The sequence below is a fragment of the Liolophura sinensis genome, chromosome 6 (assembly GCF_032854445.1).
Source record: "Liolophura sinensis isolate JHLJ2023 chromosome 6, CUHK_Ljap_v2, whole genome shotgun sequence".
NCBI lineage: Eukaryota > Metazoa > Mollusca > Polyplacophora > Chitonida > Chitonidae > Liolophura > Liolophura sinensis.
The window spans coordinates 2193351-2216140 of record NC_088300.1 but is presented as its reverse complement, the minus strand read 5'-3'; the positions used below and the strand labels follow the sequence as shown (position 1 = coordinate 2216140).

The 22790-nt window shown below is 38.7% G+C and overlaps 1 protein-coding gene across 1 annotated transcript in view; it reads right to left on the bottom strand.

Annotated features, from left to right (window-relative positions):
• LOC135469385 (ral GTPase-activating protein subunit alpha-1-like) overlaps positions 1-22790 on the bottom strand; it is a 90081-nt gene that overhangs the window by 19663 nt on the left and 47628 nt on the right. Inside the window, 12 exon segments of the mRNA XM_064748020.1 lie at positions 6930-7057; positions 7880-8038; positions 9945-10100; positions 10502-10625; positions 11919-11990; positions 12916-13023; positions 17016-17033; positions 18651-18730; positions 18732-18833; positions 19477-19637; positions 20986-21136; positions 21941-21994. Coding sequence (XP_064604090.1) covers positions 6930-7057; positions 7880-8038; positions 9945-10100; positions 10502-10625; positions 11919-11990; positions 12916-13023; positions 17016-17033; positions 18651-18730; positions 18732-18833; positions 19477-19637; positions 20986-21136; positions 21941-21994 — 1313 coding nt within the window.

Genomic DNA, 22790 nt, shown 5'->3' with positions numbered 1-22790 from the left:
TTCCCCAGTAAAGCATGACACTCATGAGCATACACTGTAAACAGAAAACAGTATGTATTGCCAACTCTGCAATCTTATATGGTTCTACCTGTAGATCAGCTGAAAAGGAAGCAGCTGACTGTTCATTTGCAGTGGTCAGGTACAAACAATGATACTTTGTGGATTAACTGCAGAGAGTACAGGTATTAAACAAACACAGCATGTTACCGTGGTAACCACACCTGAGACTGTCAGCACACACAGGGTTATCAGGCAGCTCTGCAATTTAGCCTCAGACTGCCAAAGTAATGTTTTAATACATGACTTGAACTGGTCTACAAATTATAATACTGAAAGACAGGACAACATACCAAGCATCTGGGTTATAACTCAGAGCTAAGTCAGAAATTCATGTGATCTCAACAAAGCCTTCTTGGCCAAATCTACATTACAGAACAGATATTGTGTTACTTACATAAGCACAGTGAGAAAAGTGCATGCAGAACCAGCTGAGCCTAGTCAGACATGTGTTGGAACTGTCAGAAAAACTGTCAGGTAGAGCCCAAGGTAACTTTTCTGTCAAACACATTTATGCCTTTCATAAAACATATCCAACAGAATAATGCACTGTAACACATGCTACATGTCAAGATGTGCTTGTCTGGTGTTTCTCCCTCACAGTTGTGAATCTAATATTATCATCAATGAACAGCCAAGACGAAAGAAAATCATATTTCACAACGATCAACCACCAATCTTGATTTTCATTAATACTGATTTATTAACATTTTATTTACTTCATTTTTGAGGTTGAAATTCTCTTAGTTTGCTCTAGAATGCATTCTGTCTCCAGCACCAGGCTGCTGACGTCACATGTCCCAAAATGGTCAGAAATGGGCCAACATAGAATACAGTTTCACATACATTCTATACACAGAACATTACAATACAAGCGTTTTGTCAGTCCTACATTTCCAGCAAAGCTCTCCCTACATTCTATACAGAACATTACAATACAAGCGTTTTGTCAGTCCTACATTTCCAGCAAAGCTCTCCCTACATTCTACACACAGAACATTACAATACAAGTGTGCTGTCAGTCCTACATTTCCAGCAAAGCTCTCCCTACATCCTACACACAGAACATTACAATACAAGCGTTTTGTCAGTCCTACATTTCCAGCAAAGCTCTCCCTACATTCTACACACAGAACATTATAATACAAGCGTTTTGTCAGTCCTACATTTCCAGCAAAGCTCTCCCTACATTCTATACAGAACATTACAATACAAGTGTGCTGTCAGTCCTACATTTCCAGCAAAGCTCTCCCTACATTCTATACACAGAACATTACAATACAAGTGTGCTGTCAGTCCTACATTTCCAGCAAAGCTCTCCCTACATTCTATACACAGAACATTACAATACAAGTGTGCTGTCAGTCCTACATTTCCAGCAAAGCTCTCCCTACATTCTATACACAGAACATTACAATACAAGTGTGCTGTCAGTCCTACATTTCCAGCAAAGCTCTCCCTACATTCTGTACAGAACATTACAATACAAGTGTGCTGTCAGTCCTACATTTCCAGCAAAGCTCTCCCTACATTCTATACACAGAACATTACAATACAAGTGTGCTGTCAGTCCTACATTTCCAGCTCTCACTATATTCTATAAGAAATACAATCTCCCTGATCATGTTCAAAGGGTAATATCACCCTATACTCAACAAAGAGATATTTATTTCCAGAAGGCTGAAAGGAGCTGTGCATTAAACTACCTTGGCAGAGCAGTAATGTTTCTGCTCAATCTGTGAGTTCAAGCATGCAAATTCGTTTGGCACAAGAGGCCATAACATTCTGCTCAGCTCTCTTGGGTTTCTGCTCAGTTTGGCATCGTGCACGCTCTATTAGACTCACTGCAGAACAAATTTCCAATCAGTAGTCCCAACAATTATGTTACGGAACCCAGCCATGAATTTCTGCTGGCATGTCTGGATTAGCAATCAATACCTGCACAGACATGAACAAGGATTACCTTGGGAATGTAACACGCTTGAATCTCCTGACACCTGTGCTCTACCAGGCAGCAGGAGAGGCCGAGTCAAGGAATGGCAACAGGATGCCGTAGGGAGCTGGACGGACACACCTGAGCCCAAGCCTTGCATTGACAAGCCTGGGAATAATCAAGTCAAGAGAAGTGTCTTGACCAAATGGTATTCTGACAGCTGCCCACAGTTTGGCACAAAACAAAACTGCCATGTAAATAAAACTGTAACTTTTTAATACAGTGGGTAACTGGAAAACTTGCCAAATATGTTACACACCAAAACAAAAATTAATTCCTGACTTAAGTTTTGGTTGTACACAAATGCAGACTTGGGACTCCACATACCACATGTAGTCTCCAGTTTCTACAATCAACTGCTGGGTGGGATTTTAATAAAGTTTGACACTACCCTTGAGGCATGAAACTGCATCGAAATCCTTTTACTACAAACAGGGAAACTTTGGCAACTTCAATAATAAAAAAAACTTCCCTTAATTCTATACAAGGCCACACTTCAAAGACCTATCAAGATTTAGCATTAAGCAAGTTTTTGCACGTCTTGGTCATCATACATTTTAGGGAAGAGTCAGTTATTGTATGGTACATCGTTACTATATCCCCTGATTACCACATTAGTATCTGCCTCATGTACAAAACTGGACCACAAGCTATGCTCTACATGCCTACATGACAACACACAACAACATGCCTACATGCTCTACATGACAACATGCTCTACATGACAACACACGACAACATGCCTACATGACAACACACGACAACATGCCTACATGACAATACACAACAACATGCTCTACATGACAACACGCCTACATGCTCTACATGACAACACACGACAACATGCTCTACATGACAACACGACAACATGCTCTACATGACAACACACAACATCATGCCTACATGCTCTATATGATTTTATTTATTTCTTTGATTGGTGTTTAATGCTGTACTCAAGAATATTTCAATTATACAACGGTGGCCAACATTATGGTGGAAGGAAGCCCATGACCGTCCGCAGGTTGCTGCCAGATCTTCCCACTTACGGCCTATGAAGAAGCCAGCATGAGCTGGCCTTGAACTCACTGCAACCACATTGTTGAGAGGCTTACACTACAGTACTATATTTATCTAATTATCACCGCTCTCAAGAAGTGAACCAATTAATGACTCAACCTAACATTTTGAATCATAGTTCATGTGAATAAAGTCTGTCCTAAAATCATCATCAAAAAAACTGTCTTCAGAATCATTACCAAAAATCCGTCTTAAGAATCATCACCAAAAGTCTGTCTTAAGAATCATTACCAAAAGTCTGTCTTAAGAATAAATACCACACACATGCAGTTATCAGATAAGCTGGCCTGTAAGGGTTGATTTTAATTACTTCTCCCTAAATGAATGTCAACATGTTCAACACAAAATCATGTGTAACTACAAATTAGAAACCATGCTCTGGATTTGCTGGGCGTAAACAAATGATAAAATATGTGTATCTCTTAAGGGGATAGCATAAAAAAACAACAGCTGAAATAAATCACCCATAAGGTACTTGCTTATGAATGCTAAACAAACACTGTTTATGATATCATTATTGTGTAATATATTACATTTATATAAATCAGAAATCATATTTCCAGAGAAGCAATTTTACACTGATGGTCATAAAAGTCGTGCAGATAAAATTAAAATTCATCATGTGGAAGCCGGACTCCTGGGGCGTGGAATCGAAGCCATTTAGCAGGTTGGCAGGGAGTTCATCAGCAGCCTCAAGGGTGAAGTTCTCAAGCTGAAATGCTGTATTGACTACTGGCTAACATCCATTTACCCAGGGCTAACACACGAGAGAGTCTATATAATAAGGGAAACCTCTTAATAGGGGATCTAGAGGGCTGAGGGTCTGATAGTATCAGTGAAGACTAGATATAATAATGGTTATGACATCCCCCCCCCCACACACACACGAACCCCTCCATATTTCCCCTGCCCTCTCATCTCGTTATCAAATTGCTGTTACTGTGATGAAAACTCCCTTTTGTCTGAAGGTACATGTAAGAGACTTGGGTTACCAACCACTCACATTATGTACTTGGGGACTTAATAATGTCTTCACATGAACGCCACAAGACACTGATGTTGGTCTAATCAAATCCACACGAACATTCTGACATTCATTCAAACTGCTGTTTTTGTGCTGCCTAAAGTACAGTTACATCTATTATACTCCATCTATATCAGCTCATGTGTATGAAGCAGTAATAACTGTATATGTACTGAAGTAAGTTGAGTTTGAGTCTGTGACCGTAATGCTCAAGACTCTTTCCTCTGTCTAATCATCACTCACCTAGATAGAGGAATAATCATGAAATGTTTGCAATGTTGATACATCTTTTCCCAAATATTAAAATGACAATAAAGGGACAATTTACACCTCGCAAATCATAACCCATTGAGATCTGTTGCATCAAAAAAGAGGAAAAGAGAAAGCCATAAAAAGGAGTCTGATTCCTACATCAGCCATTAATGCTGCAGAATTCAGCACATGGCATACACAAGGCCTACAATTTACAAAATAGTTATTGTAAAATTGTGGAAAACTTCCCATAAAAACCACCAGATCAGCTTTCAAATCACCAGTGTACAGATTTCACAAGATTATGTTTCAATAAAATCCGCTTTAAAGAGATGCTTACATCATTTTAGAGATCAATTATTAACAGATTAATGTACAAATGTCCTGTGTATCAGATTTCTCTGAACACCTGACTTTTCTTAATGGAGTCTCTTCTCAGCACTACAGACAAGCAGGTTTCAAGAAACATATTTGATGACGCAGTTTTTTTGCAGTTGTAACTGATACATGAACTTCTAAAATATGCTGCTAGCTTGATAACCCAGCCTAGCATAGCAGAATATTTATTAGCGTTCAAGCTATGATTTGAAACTTTTTTCATATTATAGCACACAATTCAAACTGACGCACCATAATGAAACCTGGTGGACATATTCCATTATTTGCAATCCGGTTGGAAAACTTCTCTTCCGCTGAATTCCGAGACTCGATTCCTACACAAATTAGGTTTCTACGGCCATATTTGAAGCGAAGTAGACGAATAACTTGGGAAAATATTGTTTAGCATCAGATTACTTGAACGTTCGTTTAAATCTGTTTCCCTGGTCTTTTCAACCTTACTCTGTCCGAGGTTAGAGATCTAAATATTAATATGTAATGATGTCAGAATCCTTCAAGGCCTACCGTCAACATATCTTGACTACGGAATTTCCCGATCGCCAGAGGTTCAAGGAGTGGGCGTAGCCTAAAACCTGGTGCTCATGAGAGCTATCCGCTGAGCTGAAAGTCCCACTTCTACAAGCTGTAAATTCCAGCGGCAGATAATCTTGCCTTATTGTAAGTCACTTGGCAAACTTACATACGATGTTGAATAAAAATTCTGAACATCTTTTTACAATTCAGCATACTTTAATTCTAATGGTATATCTTATGAAAATACATAAGATAGCAACATGCCAAAACATTTGCTACATCATATAAATAATCTTCTGTTATAATAATTGCACACAAAAGATGTCACATTTAATTATTGAGAGAAATGAATAGATTTCAGCATTATGCATACCCGCTCATTTGCACTCGAATGTATTTAATAGCCCCTGCGATATATTGTCAGAATTTTATGGACAATTCCTTCTGCGTAGCACCAGCTGATGCTGCACAAGTGTAATAGACAACTTGTGAGGCTTGACCGGAAAAAGCTATATTTTACGGCTTTTTCATATTTTTTGCTCCTTTTGCCACAGACTGTTCATTCTAAGTCTAGAGAAAAGACTGTTTACAAATACTTTTCAACATCTAGTACTTATGAGATAAAATTAACATAAGGCATTCAATTTAACTCTGTGGAATACCATTTCAGTCACCAGAAAGAAGACCATTCCACATGTCATTTGCCAGGCCAAGTTCAATGGTGCACATTCCATGTCTGTCAAATACATTTCATTCTATTTCCAGATTCCACCTTTGTCTTTCATAGATGTTAACAGATTTGAGCTATGACCAGCTTATTTTTCTACAGATTTTATAATCAGGGAAACACTGACATGTTAAGTCAACACCTTGTCCATCAGTATCAGTCTAACTTAGCCAGGAGTCGGTTTATTCAATAAAAATAACATGGGTTGTACACAGTGATAAAGGTCGACAAAGAGGCATGGTGAGTATTGAGATGTTGGTTTTCACAGGTGTCCATGTTGACAAGTTCCCCTGTATCTTGTTTTGCAATTCACTCTACCATCAGCAGGAGCATTCAATATTCCAAGACTCAGAGACATAAACAATTCCAAAAGAAGTGATGTCAGCTCAAGCAGCTTGAACCCCCATCATCACTGTCCCTTACAACAATACTTGATTTGATTAAAGCTGAAAAAACAAATAATATTCCCTTTATATGATGCCAGTTATGAGGAAACGCAGCATATCCCACAGAGAATCACCTCCTTTTACATGTTAATGGACAAGCCAAAACCGCTTAAAGCCACAGCCCTACCAGACAGAACTGGATTAGAGCAATATGCGACAAGGACAACACTTTAGATGAATCTCCCAGTTCACTGAATCAAAGTTTAAAACCTTAAGTACACTACATTATTTTTATAAGAGTGGTGAGGTTATAAGAGAGGAAATTGGACAGAGCTCAGAAAACTCACCTCTATTCACCACACACCTAGCACACCTTCTGACACAGCCAAAGACACACTAGTTGGAAGGTAGATCCAAGTACGCAACATCAACCGCATCGGCTGACCTAGGTCAACAGATGTTTAACACATTTCCATGTTTAAAGAATAAGAAAAAGGATACTGGGAGTGGAATCCTGGGATAAGGCCACGTTTAACTCGACTAGCGTTGACTGCTGTGGCTCGGACAAGACCTGGCAACACCCTGTTATCCAGTATTGCACCGTTAAAAAGGGGCCCAAAGTATGGCACCTGGAAGAGAAATCACCAGCATCAGCATCTTCAACCTGTGTCATGCTTATGTGTGCTTTTTGTTCACTGCAATATTCTGATGGCATTATTGATGAACACTGATCTTAAATTCTGAGGAGAAATCAGCATCTACATGTATGTCAATGTAAATAATTCAATTTATTTTTAACCAAATAGCAAGACCACACATATTGCATATACATATAATAAAACTATAACATTATCTACATGTACATTGATAATAAAACTTTGGAATAGGAGCCCTTGGCACAGTACAAACACATAATAGTTCTGGCCCCAGGATCACAAAATGATCCTAGACATAAGTCAAAATTTCAATCATTAAACTTTGTATGTTCCTTTCTGTTATTTTAGATGAAATTTTTTTACCATAATTTATGCTGTTAAGCAACATTCTGTCCTTGTTACATAAGAAATAACAATTTCTTATATTTCTAAAGTAATGTGGAATTTTGACATAAGTCTGAGATCGCTTTGTGATCCCAAGGCCAGGGCCACGTTCACGAAGCAGTCTTAACGTTACATTCACTTAACTACCACTGCAAGCAATACGCTACACAGTACCTCATCATGGTATCTGCAATTTCGTAATGTTAAGACAGCTTCGTGAAACCCAGCAGGAGATGAATTTGTACATGTGACCTAAACAGTCCAAAGCAACAGTTTCCAATGTCAGTGCCAGTGAGTCCCAGCATAACTTTGAAACCAATGAGGGATGAAGCATGACAGCAGAAGCCCTCTGGTTTATGCCATCTATCCTCAGATCCTGATGAATCCCTGAAGGTTTGTGGGAGTACACACCTCTGGCTTTCTGTTGATCTGTATCCTGTATAGCCCATTGTGAAGAGGGTAGATGATCAGCAGGACGTCCCCAAACTCTGTAGGTATGATTCCTCGTCTGTACTCTCTTCTGTGCTCAGACCAGATGATGTGAACCTCATCATTTCCCAAATGTTTCATCTGTAACAGAAGATACAGGACAACACGTTATTTGTACAACAACAGTGGATAATGAAGTCAGTTAACATTTACAGAAGACATCAGGAAGAAAACTGATTGCATCACGCCCCATTTTTCAGTACAAGTGACTTCATTAGAGGATTCTGGGGGTTTGAGATTTTGAGATATGAGAGCTTCCTCTCTGGTTGTACATGGGAAGGTCAGTCAGAGAAGGTCGTGAGGTTCCCACACGTCTGCCAGATAATGGCAATACTGAGTAGGTGAGAACTCTGACCTTCACCGTAGGTCTGTATACTTTGGGTTTAATGTCATACTTAACAATTTTCCAGTCGTATGACAACGAGGAATCATTAGGTGCGTGTACATATACTGTGCCTTCTTGTGGCAGGGCGGGTCCATGATGCCAAAGTGCTGCAGCCACTGAAGTATCATACCAAAGTCACTAGACATGACACCCAACCCAGTCACATTATACTGACACCGTGCCAAGCAGTCATGTTTCCTTGCTCTAATCTCTCAGTGCTGAGTGTCAAGCAAAGCAGCAGCGTTACTATTTTCAAAGTCTTTGGTATGACCCAACCCTGGTTTGATTTCGAGGTTTCTCGACTTTGAAATGGACTCCCTAGCCATTGGGCCACCGAAGCAGTTCCTTCCCCATAGGCCACTAAGAGCACATCAACTTTTCATTGATATTCAACTATCAAGATTCACAAACTAAGCACATTGCTGTGGACTGAAGGTTTGTCTACATCTTCACGGCCAAGAAAGGGTGATCAGTGATCCTTAATTAATTTACATATCTGACTGTTGCCCAACTCCATACTCAAGAATTTTTCACCTATTCGATGGCAGTCGGTGTAAAGTTATGGGTGAAGGGAACTGGGGCAAATCAAAAAGCTTAGGCAAATCAGCAATGAACTTCCCATAGCGAGGTGCAGATGTCCACACCATATTGGTGGAAGACATTTATTGTGCACATGGCCAAATGCGCATCATCAATTGCTTACTGTCAGACTATATGACAAAACCATCATCATCATAGTGTGAGCGATACAGTTTTTCATTGGTCTGATCATTATTAATATACGTTTTAACACAAAGAAAAGACACCCAAGATCACCATTACAAACACGAAAGGTCATAATCAAGAGATTCTATCATCTAAGATCTCTTAAGAAAAGACCTCCTATACAGGATAAAAAACTTTCAAGATATCTTCATCCCTGCACACAGGGTTGGACAGAAGCTCCGGAGCATACACTAGGGGAGACAACTCTGGTACATACAAATCTAGATCATTTTCTTGAGGCAAACCATACAGAGTGCAGTTCTCAAACACTATACCCTCTATCACACATTTTGTGTTCTTTAACAAATGTGATATACATCAATTTATAATTAACACGGTTTATTGATCATATTTTTTTGACTGGTGTTCACTTGTACGAGGGTTGTCATATTTTATAAGGGTGGATAAAATCAGAGTGGTTTGAGTGAACTATCAAACTTCTCAGAGAACTTGTTAAATCTGATTTGAAGCCACTGTCAAAATACGTGAAAGCTGGATTCATACCTGTGACATCATTGGTGAAGAGCTAATTGATAACAGTCAGATCAAAGCTGATGGAACCCTATGACTTACACACAGATCACCTTAATGACTAATCCGTACCTATCACAGGTGCAAACATTCACCATGGGCTATAGAAGTTATCATGAAAATGCCTCCACTTGATATTGATTCGTCTGAGGTTATGTATGGGGATTATTAACACTTTCTGATTACATACATGTAATTTACAAGCATATTTGGTTTTACTAAGTATCTGGTTTTCTCCAAACAAATTTGCTGTCATTTTTCTTGCCATCAATATGAAAGTTCATTTATGCAGAGCAACCTCTCTACCTTTCTGTGATTGGCTTCCTCATTGTTTGAAGGTAGGCGTGTGGACACGTGAAAGACAACCTCATAACTAGAGGTGGCGTAATATGGCGCAGTGTCCCCTGTCGTCCGGTTCTGATGTAACCCGCCCAGAAAGCCCTGGTGATTCTCCAAATCAACCTGTCACATTAACAGTTACAAATGTACAAGAGATATAACAACATTGACACGATGGCACCCCATTAAATACTACAAAATAAATGTCTAAAGCAAATACTTGAAATATTTCTTGGGAGCAACACAAAACTTTGCAAGTTTGGAAGACTAATAAAAAGTTCTCATTATTTATAACTTGAACAAGGATATATGTAAATAAACATAACAAAATCAGCATATTTAATGTCATCAATTGTAAGAAATTAGCTCACCACATCTTGCAGTTGGTTCACAATCACATAAAGATAATACAAATGGGTTTACTTCTAATAAGATCCCTGGAATTTGTGTCCATGACACCTCATCACAGGAACTGAAGTTAGTAACCTGTCTGTAAGAAATCCTCCTTCACCTCACAAGCTTACCTCCCATCCCAAAGCTGCCACAAAGTCCTCATAAGCCCGGCTCCCTCCGCAGTTGGACAGGATAGAGTTTTTGTCTTCCTGGCCCTCGGCAACATACACCACTGCTATTTTGTGAGTTTCACGGCTAGCAGAAACAGGAAGAGTACTTTGAGTGACTGATCTCATTGTACATCACTCAAACTGACACCGTTCTTCTCCAAGTAGAACGGCAAATACTGTAGCTCGTTATTTTCAGTTCTCATTATTGTCCTTCCAAAAACATTTTACTGGAAGTGTTTATATGAACTTTAGTCACAAATGTGAAAATCATCACACAGGACAATCTCAGAACAAGCAATAGCAACAACCACTGAGTGTCCGTACTCTTGCCATGAAAACAGTACAGAAGTATGAAAACTGACCTGAAGTCTCCCCTAAAACAGTGCATTTGTGGAGGCGTGTATACGTTATAAAACATTATTTCTGGTGTTGAAAAAAAGTGTACTTTGTTATTTTCCCAAAAAACCAGAAACACTTTTCTAAGAGGAATTGATAATGTGCCACTCAGCCAGTTTGGGTGAAAGTTTGGTCACTTACTGTAAATGTAACACAATATAAAATGCCATAAACAAATAACTAACCACTTCACTATTTTAGATACAAATATCTAACCATTTTAGATACAAATATCTAAACACTTAACCACTTCATAGAAAAGTCCAACTCATGCTGGCTTCTTCTCCAGCCATACGTGTGAAGGTCTTCCAGCAGCCTGCGGATGGTTGTGGGTTTCCCCCGGGCTCTGCCCGGTTTCCTTCTATCGGTTTTCCTTTCATCAATATTCTTGAGTACAGGGTAAAACACCAATCAAATAAATAAATAAATAAATAGAAAAATATCTAAACACTTAACCACTTTATAAAAAATATCTGACCACTTAACCACTTCATAACCAAATATTTAACCACCAAACTACTTCATAAACATATGTCTAACCACTTCACCACATTATAAAAAAAATATCTAACCTCTTAGCTACTCCATAAACAAATATCTAACCTCTTAACCACTTGAAAACTTCATATCCAATTTCACAAAAAAATATCCACCCACTTGGGATGCGGATGGTTGTGGGCTTCCCCCGGGCTATGCCAGGTTTGCTTCTACCGATTTTCCTTTCACCAAATATTCTTGAGTACGGCGTAAAACACCAATCCAACAAATAAAGAAATAAATAAATAGAAAAACATCTAACCACTTAACCACTTCATAAACAAATATCTAGCCACTTAACCACTTTATAAACAAATATCTAGCCACTTAACCACTTTATAAACAAATATCCAACCACTTGAAAACTTCATAAACAAATATCTACCCTCTCCATTAACATGGAATAATAAATCAGCAGCTTTGGACAACATGCTTACATACTTACCACTTTTGGCCGTCTAAGTGTTTGAGTTCTCTCAAAAGTTTGTCGCTTTTCTTGAGCAAATCAAAATCACACCTGATAACATACACAGACAAAAGTAAGAGGAAAGAAAAGTTTAGTAAACAGCTTAACACAATGTAAACAAAAGTAAGAGGAAAGAAAAGTTTAGTCAACAGCTTAACACAATGTAAACAAAAGTAAGAGGAAAGAAAAGCTTAGTAAACAGCTTAACACTATGTAAACAAAAGTAAGAGGAAAGAAAAGCTTAGTAAACAGCTTAACACTATGTAAACAAAAGTAAGAGGAAAGAAAAGCTTAGTAAACAGCTTAACACTGTGTAAACAAAAGTAAGAAGAAAGAAAAGCTTAATAAACTGCTTAACCCAATGTAGAGAAAGGTAAAATGAAACAAAAGCTTGAGAAACAGTTTAACGCTAACAGTGTACTTGTTTAAATATTTAACATGAGTACATCGCACAGAAGTACACACAGGTGTATTTTGAATCTGTCTCCAAGAGAATGGTGTAAATGACAAATGGTATTTAGATAACACATTGACACCAACATACTAGCAACATGTTTCCCAACCAAATGAAGGCACAGTGTTAAGATTACCATTGAACTTCAGGTTACATGAGTACCACCAACCTTTCTTTTCTGAAGTGTCCACTGAGTTTCTTTATCCCGTAGCACTGTGCTAGGGATAGCCAATTAGCCCATATGCAAATTATATACATATTAATAAGAATGCCCAAATCCCTGGAGCTAATCTGGATCATACAAAGCCATCATCAGCTCAGAGGTCACTGGCATAAAACCAGCGTAGGCCAAGCTCATTATCACTACCACAGACAGTTAGTTAAAAACATATGTTGCCATGGTAAGCACAGTAAACTTAGACTACAATTGCTTTCCAGCCAGCAGGCCCGGTCTGGACCATGATGGAAGTGAATGACATCAATTAAACTGGCTTTAAAGGGACTAAGATTTGACGGAGTTACCTTTTCTCCCAGGAGAGGAGTCCGATTTGGTCCAAGAGCAGACGGCACATGTGGAATGGAGAGACAGGTTCAGCTGTGTCAGTAGGGCACTGAGGCTTGGCCAGCATACTGAAATACACAGGGTACAAGCTGAATAAGTCCACATCATCTTACACCCACAAGCTCGAAAACAGTTTGGGCAAATGTAGAATGGGGAGATAACTCTAACCCAATACAAAAGCCGTCCTGTCCAGCCTCTGATCATTACCTAAATGAAGCAGGCGTTACATAACATGCGAGTCATCATCTTGGCCACATATAAAATGGACATGCACTTCACTTTTAGCATGTCTAGTGCATAACCACATTGGGATTGTAGATAACTGTACATCACAGGTATTTCTACAGTCAACTGATTTCCTCGTTGCCACTATTATTACTCTAATCAATGTATTTTGTAAGATGCTTTCATTCAGTTATTTTATTCCTCAGTACTGGATGCGCTTGATTTGTATATAGGCCTACTTCTAATATCAACTATTTCAAAACAAAACTGGACTTTCCAACGTGGCAATTAATCTCACCATGGAAAAGACAGATATGTACAATGTAATGGTAAAAACCAGGTGAGCCTTTGGTACCCGTGATGAAGGACAAACTGTGCTCCCTGTTCACCTGGTGTGCGTCATCAAGTCAGCAGAATAACATACAGTGAGCAACTTGGAAATGCTGACGTGTCCTCTGGTGAAATAGGATGCATGTTCGTGACGACACAGAAGTGTACATACACACACATATTCACACATTCATGAACAATTAGGCACTGTGTCACAAATAAAAATAATATTCACCTCTGCGACACAAAGTTTATGCTACTTTATGTAACATATACATTAACTCAACTGTGCAAGAAGATAAATAAAATATTTTGTTATATTTACATGAATCTATTGTAGTATTTTGAAACATCAATTTATTTTTAATCAAAACACCACAAATAGTCATTAATACCATGTCTCTGATTTTGTGTCATGACCGATAACTGAGTGACAGTGAAATCGAAAGTACACCTTGGAAAAATGTCCAGAAAGTGTACAATCATGAAAATATTTCTGACATGGGGTAAGTGATGCGATCCTGTTTTGAAGACAATGCATGCGCCTTGCAACCTGTGACTGCATTAATCCTGGCGCAAGCATATCAGCTTGATTACACTAATTTACAGAATGTGAGTCATGACATGTTGTCTTTTAAATGAACCGTTGAACATTTGCAATGAGTTCAGTCAGATGTTCTAACAGGACTTGAAACTAGAGGACCAGTGTAACAGGAAACTTTAAATACTCACCACTTGGCGTAAGTATCAAGTAACTCACACCCATCATGTAAAACCAAATTGTTTCTGTGCCCTCATCTTGGCTGCAGCTTAGCGCAATTTGGAAGGCACTTTCATAATGTCATTCATTCACCCTTTTCTCAATTTGTAGGAAATTTCAATGCACAGTTACTTTTTCGGCTGCTGAGTTATAACACTATAAGCAGTACATCCAATCACAACATGATGTCACATCACAGGACCACAGCTTTCACTCACCACCAACTATACCTTCAATGTACGAAGGCAATCTAAACTATACCAATGGTCAACCTCACCTCTCAGTGAAAATAAAAAAATTCAAACAACTGTGGTAGTGAATGTTTTGAATACATGACAATGTTTGTCAGTTTTGATAATTCAAAGCACTTTTTAGGTGCAGGAAAAAGTCCATTCAACAGGCTAACTCATAGAGAAGCTTAGTTCATGAGTTAGATACTGATTAATTTCCATCATTCAACAGGCTAACTCATAGAGAAGCTTAGTTCATGAGTTGGATACTGATTAATTTCCATCAATCAACAGGCTAACTCATAGAGAAGCTTAGTTCATGAGTTGGATACTGATTAATTTCCATCATTCAACAGGCTAACTCATAGAGAAGCTTAGTTCATGAGTTGGATACTGATTAATTTCCATCATTCAACAGGCTAACTCATAGAGAAGCTTAGTTCATGAGTTAGATACTGATTAATTTCCATCATTCAAACAGGCTAACTCATAGAGAAGCTTAGTTCATGAGTTGGATACTGATTAATTTCCATCAATCAACAGGCTAACTCATAGAGAAGCTTAGTTCATGAGTTGGATACTGATTAATTTCCATCAATCAACAGGCTAACTCATAGAGAAGCTCAGTTCATGAGTTGGACACTGATTAATTTCCATCATTCAACAGGCTAACTCATAGAGAAGCTTAGTTCATGAGTTGGATACTGATTAATTTCCATCAATCAACAGGCTAACTCATAGAGAAGCTTAGTTCATGAGTTGGATATTGATTAATTTCCATCATTCAACAGGCTAACTCATAGAGAAGCTTAGTTCATGAGTTGGATACTGATTAATTTCCATCATTCAACAGGCTAACTCATAGAGAAGCTTAGTTCATGAGTTGGACACTGATTAATTTCCATCATTCAACAGGCTAACTCATAGAGAAGCTTAGTTCATGAGTTGGACACTGATTAATTTCCATCAATCAACAGGCTAACTCATAGAGAAGCTCAGTTCATGAGTTGGACACTGATTAATTTCCATCATTCAACAGGCTAACTCATAGAGAAGCTCAGTTCATGAGTTGGACACTGATTAATTTCCATCATTCAACAGGCTAACTCATAGAGAAGCTTAGTTCATGAGTTGGATACTGATTAATTTCCATCATTCAACAGGCTAACTCATAGAGAAGCTTAGTTCATGAGTTGGATATTGATTAATTTCCATCAATCAACAGGCTAACTCATAGAGAAGCTTAGTTCATGAGTTGGATATTGATTAATTTCCATCATTCAACAGGCTAACTCATAGAGAAGCTTAGTTCATGAGTTGGATATTGATTAATTTCCATCATTCAACAGGCTAACTCATAGAGAAGCTTAGTTCATGAGTTAGATATTGATTAATTTCCATCAACCTCAAGTAGGTTTTCATAACTCCTCTGAGATTGGAGGATTTACTTCAAGTCACGTCAACCTGACTTCTGTTATAACAAGGTAGTGGTGGTTGGTAATTTGGTTTATAGCACAGCCTTGCTAGCACAGATACTATCAGGTTGTAGCAAACATCTCGTAACAAGGCTCTCTCTGGGCACTGCTCGGCTGCCCTCACCTATAAACATGACTGATGCTGTGATAGTAACATATCCCTTTGAATGGCGTTTGTCATAAACCAATCAATTAAATAAATCCTAACTCTGTCGTCTGAACATTGCTGTCTTCATTTTAGAAAAAAAGGCGGCACGAGCCTGCAGTGAGGTCTAGACTCATATTTGAACGAGGTATTTCCATGGACATATATGCAGCTATTAAGATGTAGTGCCTGTAACAAAAGATGTCCACAACAGAAATGTAAAGAGAAATGCTCATGCAGTAGTGCAGCTTTGACACCTTACCCTGTGATACAACATACATGTAAGGGAAGTGAATACTTAATGGGCTAATAAGACACAATGACCAGGGACCCATATCACAAAGCATTAAAGTGACCGAAAGCCAAACACCATAGCTTCTTTCTGTCCACAAAATATTTACATTGGGATTTTAAACTAATTGAAGGTAGACCCATTCAAGCTGGATAAAAATCTAAACTGGATAAACTTTAGAAAACATTTCTACATCCGTAATCACTACTCATATTAGGGCACTGTCAAGACTCGTGGAGATTTTTCCCTTGTTACCAGTTGAATACATGTACATGTTACCTGTCATAGGCATAAATAATTAGCCCATATACGTTTACTGCAGCCCAGCAATACACATTGTACAATGTAGCCAAAATGGTGCTGATTTGTGATTTAACACTTTGTGACATGGCCACCATTGACCAGTCTCATCAAACTTTCCACAGAACACCTTCTCCCTGACGACCTAGCCCTTCTGAGCAGGAACATTACCAGGCATTGTCAAGGGCATCCAGGGGAACATGGTAGTATGGAGTTCAATGAGAGTGATTTGTGCTTGAGGGCCCTGTGTTCTGTAACTGACAATGTGTACAGACAAGCCATGGTGTGCTGGTAAACACTTACGGGAACATCTCTGACCGTCTGATTAGCAAAACAAAGAAGCAGCATATATGGACATAAATAAACATTTCACATAAACACACAGTTAACCTTTTGGCTACTTCTAAATAACGCTACATGTATATGTTTTTTGCTTCACTTATCTTCCAAGTGAGCTGTGTGCATACTTCCAACATTGCACATTTACACAATATCCATGTTCACAAGGCTTCACAACCTTCATACAGGGGTGTATACCATTTCCTATCTATGTCCAGTGTATCTGTTATGTGCGTCAAAGTAACATCACAAGGGCTGGGTTATTATCATGTCAGCGTAACATCACAAGGGCTGGGTTATTATCATGTCAGAGTAACACCTCAAGGGCTGGGTTATCATCATGTCAGAGTAGCACCACAAGGGCTGGGTTATTATCATGTCAGAGTAACACCACGAGGGCTGGGTTATTATCACGTCAAAGTAACAGCAGAAGGGCTGGGTTATTATCACGTCAAAGTAACATCACAAAGGCTGGGTTATTATCATGTCAGAGTAACACCACAAGGGCTGGGTTATTATCATGTCAGAGTAACACCACAAGGGCTGGGTTATTATCATGTCAGAGTGATATCACAAGGGCTGGGTTATTATCATGTCAGAGTAACACCACGAGGGCTGGGTTATTATCACGTCAAAGTAACATCACAAGGGCTGGGTTGTTATCATGTCAGAGTAACACCTCAAGGGATGGGTTATGTCAGAGTAACACCACCAAGGCTGGGTTATGATCATGTCAGATTAACACCACAAGGGCTGGGTTATTATCATGTCAGAGTAACACCACAGAGCTGGGTTATTATCATGTCAGAGTAACACCACAAGGGCTGGGTTATTATCATGCCAGAGTAACACCACATGGGCTGGGTTATTATCATGTCAGAGTAACACCACAAGGGCTGGGTTATTATCCAGACAACTTCAACATCAGGCAACTAATTTACGCTAGCCATCTCCAATCTGTAAACTATACCTCAATACCACACAGTCTACAAAGGCATCTGCATACATGTAACCATGACAGTCTTGTATTAACCTGGCAGGAGTTTGAAACTATAGTGAGATGCGGTTGGTACAGAAACAACACACGACCTTTACATAACTACATGTATAAACATATAACACCAAATTATTTAAATGAAACTATTAGTGTCAAGCTACAATAACAGGTTGCTGAAACCACTTTAAACAGAAGTAATGAAATGACTGGTAACACAAGTAGATGTTAGTTATCAGGTTGCAATCACAGCTGATTAAAGGTGGTTTTGAATGTTAGCAAATTACAGACCTTACGGTCAGCAAATCATTAAACTGTAGCTTTAATTTTTAACATACAGAGCATTTTACTTGAAAAGTACTTGAAATAAAGATTTCTTCTACTTGAACAATCATTTTTTTTTTCTGGCTAACGATGACTTCATAATTAAAAACATCAACTATTCAGGAAAAAGTATCACTTCACAAGCATTTTCAGTTGTATAACATGAGATTTTTATAAGGCGACACCCACAATGTTTAGCTATTTGATTGACTAACTGAAGAAAAGTTTCTAATTCATGACTTTTGCCTTCATGTAGTTATGATTTCGAGACTGAGACTTACTTGGCATCAGCCTTATGTGTGTTGTAGAACTTGGTCTCTGCTTCCTTCTGTGTGAGCACCATATCGGCCATGATGGACTGTGGACTCATTTTGGAGCACCTCAGGGAGTGGTGCAGGGATGTTTAGTGCCTCCCCTGGGATAAGGTGACACTCAGGACTTGTCTGGCCAATGTAACCCAATAGCTAGCAAAACATAACAAAATCAACCCAGTTTTTAAAAAAAAATTAACATCGGTTCCCCTGAGCAGATCAAGGCTAACTGATATTACCTAAAAATGTTTTCATGCTACAAAAAAAATTTCAATTTAATACCCCACGTGTATGCTCTATAAATGTCACATGTTGCCCGTTCAGTGTAGAAATATGTCACCATACAATGTACACTTATCTTGAATGTTGTCAGAGCATATTGTAATTTTCCTCACTATCTCTTTGTGATATTATCCATAATTGTTGTATGTAGTCTAGTAAAGACACAGCAGCAACGTTCCACAAGTAAGAGAATGGATTAAAACACACATGTACTTAGAAAACACACTGACATGTAGTGACGCACTAATGTACAAAAATTAACAAGAACTGAAAGAAATTACGTGTTTGTGGACTTTCTGTGTTATGAATGACAAAACCACTGAGAAAAACAAATAACTATCCTATTGTTTCCTTTCTTTATACATGTACATGTAAATTTGTATTTGATTTGGCAATATGCAAGGGTACACAAAATCTTGGTAAAGTTACAAAAAACACGCTTTTGTATTCATTACCACTGCAAAGAAAAAGGCACACAAAAATAACAGCAATGTGGAAGAAAGACAACGCTTACATGATTAAGGTTATCATCCCAATGTCTGGTGTTCTCATAGAGCGGGAGGTTTGACAAAGCCCTCTGATTGGTTGGTTCTCTGGGGAGCGAGGTATCCGAGTCGTCAATTATTAACGGATCCATGCCCATGTCTGAGTGGAGTGAGCAGCCTGAGACAGAGTCTGGGGGGAGATAAAGTGAGCCAATGGTAATGCACACGTCATATCAGGGACAAAGCTAACAGTTATTATGGCTGGTGACTTGCCAATCAGAGCTGCTAGTGTTCACATGTGACAATGACAATGACCTACACCCTACAGAATTACTCTAACCCTCTCCTCCTTACAGACCTAAAGGGGTCCAGGAGCAGGACATCAAGATACGAATCAGACATTTTACAGGGGAATAAATCAACCCGTTCATAAACCTGAAAACCCTGAGGGTCATGAAATGTAAGGTGTGGGGCGTGTAGCTGTCATGCTAAGGACAGTGTCCCTGGGGTAGTCCTCTCAACAGCTGGTCGGTGAGCGCTCGGGACAAATTGCGGTCATAAAGTCTGTAATTGGCCAGCATGGATTCTGGTAGCCTAAAAACCCACTAACACTCCATAATTTAACTAACAGGTTCTTCAATGCCGTTTGAGGGCTGTTGGCTGTCCATCACACCCACTGACTACATCCTGGTCAAGTAATGAACCAAATGAACTTTAACCAAACTGGATAGGATCAATTATAGCATTGGTCAGGCAAGTGGACAGGACTAAATTACTCAACTGGTGACACCAATGCTCAAGTGTTCCAATAAAGATTTAGTAATTGTCACCAGCAAGCAATAGAAGACATGACAGTCATAGCTTAGTGAACCTATAAAGCCTTGGGTGATAAAGACACTTTATGTTCTAGGTGGTCAACATAATGTGATAAGTGAAATGAACTTTGTGAAATGAATGGTTTTTTTTTTACTAAAATGCAGTTTTCTCCCATTTTTTGGTGATTTTTTTTCTCAAGCAAATATCCAATAATATTTATAAAACGATGATAAAAGAGTTCACTTGTATATATACATTTTTTAAACAGCACTCTTAAATTTATTGCACATTTTCATGGTGAACAGTTTAAGGTTATTCTCATCACAAAATCACATTTCACAGTTTTGATCACACAAATTATGTATTTTTTTTCAACTGCAATTTGTTTACTTGATTGGTGTTTTACGAAATGGAATATTTTACTCATATGTTCAAGGTTTAGGTTAAAGGTTAACGAACTAGACAAATTCCGGGGAAACTCCCCATAGCATAATTTACAAAGCCTCTAGATTATTAATCCCACGACGAAATAGATAGGAGCTAGATCTGAATTATCCAACATGTTTGTGAACTGCAAATCATTCTCCTGGAGATCCCATTTGAGTACCTGGCCAGCAATGGCATAGACACCAGCTCCAGGTTCACAATCACATGAACAGGATCATCAAGCTAGCCTTACGCTGAAATTACAACCTAGTTTGAAAGTTGGTGGGTAGGTGTACCTGGTACGACATATCCCCTGTGACACCAAGGAGGTCCATAAAGCACCGAGTTTTCCCAGCAGAACTTTCCGCTGAGGTCCCTCAGGATGACCCTCGCCACTGTCTTGGCTGTTGATAGCCCCGCAGTCACACCTCCACCCGGTACGTCTACCTGTAATCACAAGCACCAATCACACAGGTGAGCAGGTGTGTCAGAAAACTCAGGCTTTACACCAGTGTGTAGTCAGCCAGAGTTCAAGTGTCAATATTCATTTCTTTCATTATATATTGAGAATATTTGGGCAACATTGACCAGTATATTTGTCATGTATTTAAGACTGTCTTTCATTGTTAATTTCAACTTGAAATGGATGTATAACCTTAATACACATGTTTGTACAGTAGGTTCTTGGCAGGGGATACTGAAATTATCCTTTTGCTGACTTGAGATTTCTATGTTCAGCTGCATGTATGTGCTTTCTCCACACCCACTAAGTATGACTACAGTGCAGCAATATGACTCACAGATAGTATCAATGAGAACTTGGAATTTTTCACTTCTAACATCATGGCAGTGATATTTATGGCTGGAGGAAACAGCAGGGTTCGGCATAAACCATTTATGTTTGGCGAGTTACTGACAAACTGTCCCATGAGCTACGTAGGGAAATGCACACCATAAAGGTGACAGACAAGTTGCATTCAAAAACCTTGTCATAGGAAGTTCTTTAACGACTTATTAACACCATGACCAGTGGGTGGGGAAAAGTACAAATGCCCTGTCCAGGATCATGATTAAATCGTACCTCGTTTCTCCCAATAATCAAATACATGTATGTGAAGACTTCAAATGAACAATCACCTCATCAATCACTTTTTGTACTCATCACAGTTAATTCAAGAGCTGGGTTAACATATTAGTAGGCCCGAATATCATCATTATTGTTAACCGTGCATTCACCATACATGTACTTACCAATGCTGGTAGCTCCACAAATGATATCAGAGTTTTGTGATTCAGAACGAAGAACTGTGGCAAAAATAAACAGAAAACATGTAAATATCTACGTAGAATTTCTAATAACTATATTAAAGAATAAGGTTTATTCTAAATATTTTACACCAGCTACGACATGTATATTATACAGATAGTGCATACTGCGGAATGGGATAGGAGAGCTACACCCTCGTTGAATATCACTTCTCTCGAGCTGATAATTCCTTATATCCCATCCCACAGCATACATCATGTGTTTTATTATACCGCACAGCCAGTGTACCTTTTGGGGTTGTGTTCAAATCACCAAATTTGTACATCGATAATAGAGCTATAGCCATAAACCCTTGCTTTACTTTACAAACAAGCAGATGTCAGAGAGCTAACTAAGGGAGATAACTGCTGTGGAATAAGCGCACATGATCGTTGGATATTAGCACGAGATCGTTGGATATTACCTCATGAATGTTAGAAATTACTTTGTGAGTGTGGCGTTGCATTCCTTGGGCACATGATAGTTGTACATCATGTTTTGCAGAATATCATGTGAGCGTCTCTCGACCAACGGAAACTGTGAATAATCCTATGAGGTATTATAATAACAAATAGATCTATGCACAACAGTGCACACCAATTCAATATTTTGAACACCAAATTGATATACATACATTGTACGTTCTTGGGACATTTGTGGCTAATGCCTTCGTACTAAACTTTGAGACAGTTAACCTTGTCTACAATTCACAAAATGTAGCGCAGAAAACAAAAACTGAAAAAAGAATATTTTATCCCAAAGCTATTGTATTCTTCAGCTACACTTCAATAAGTC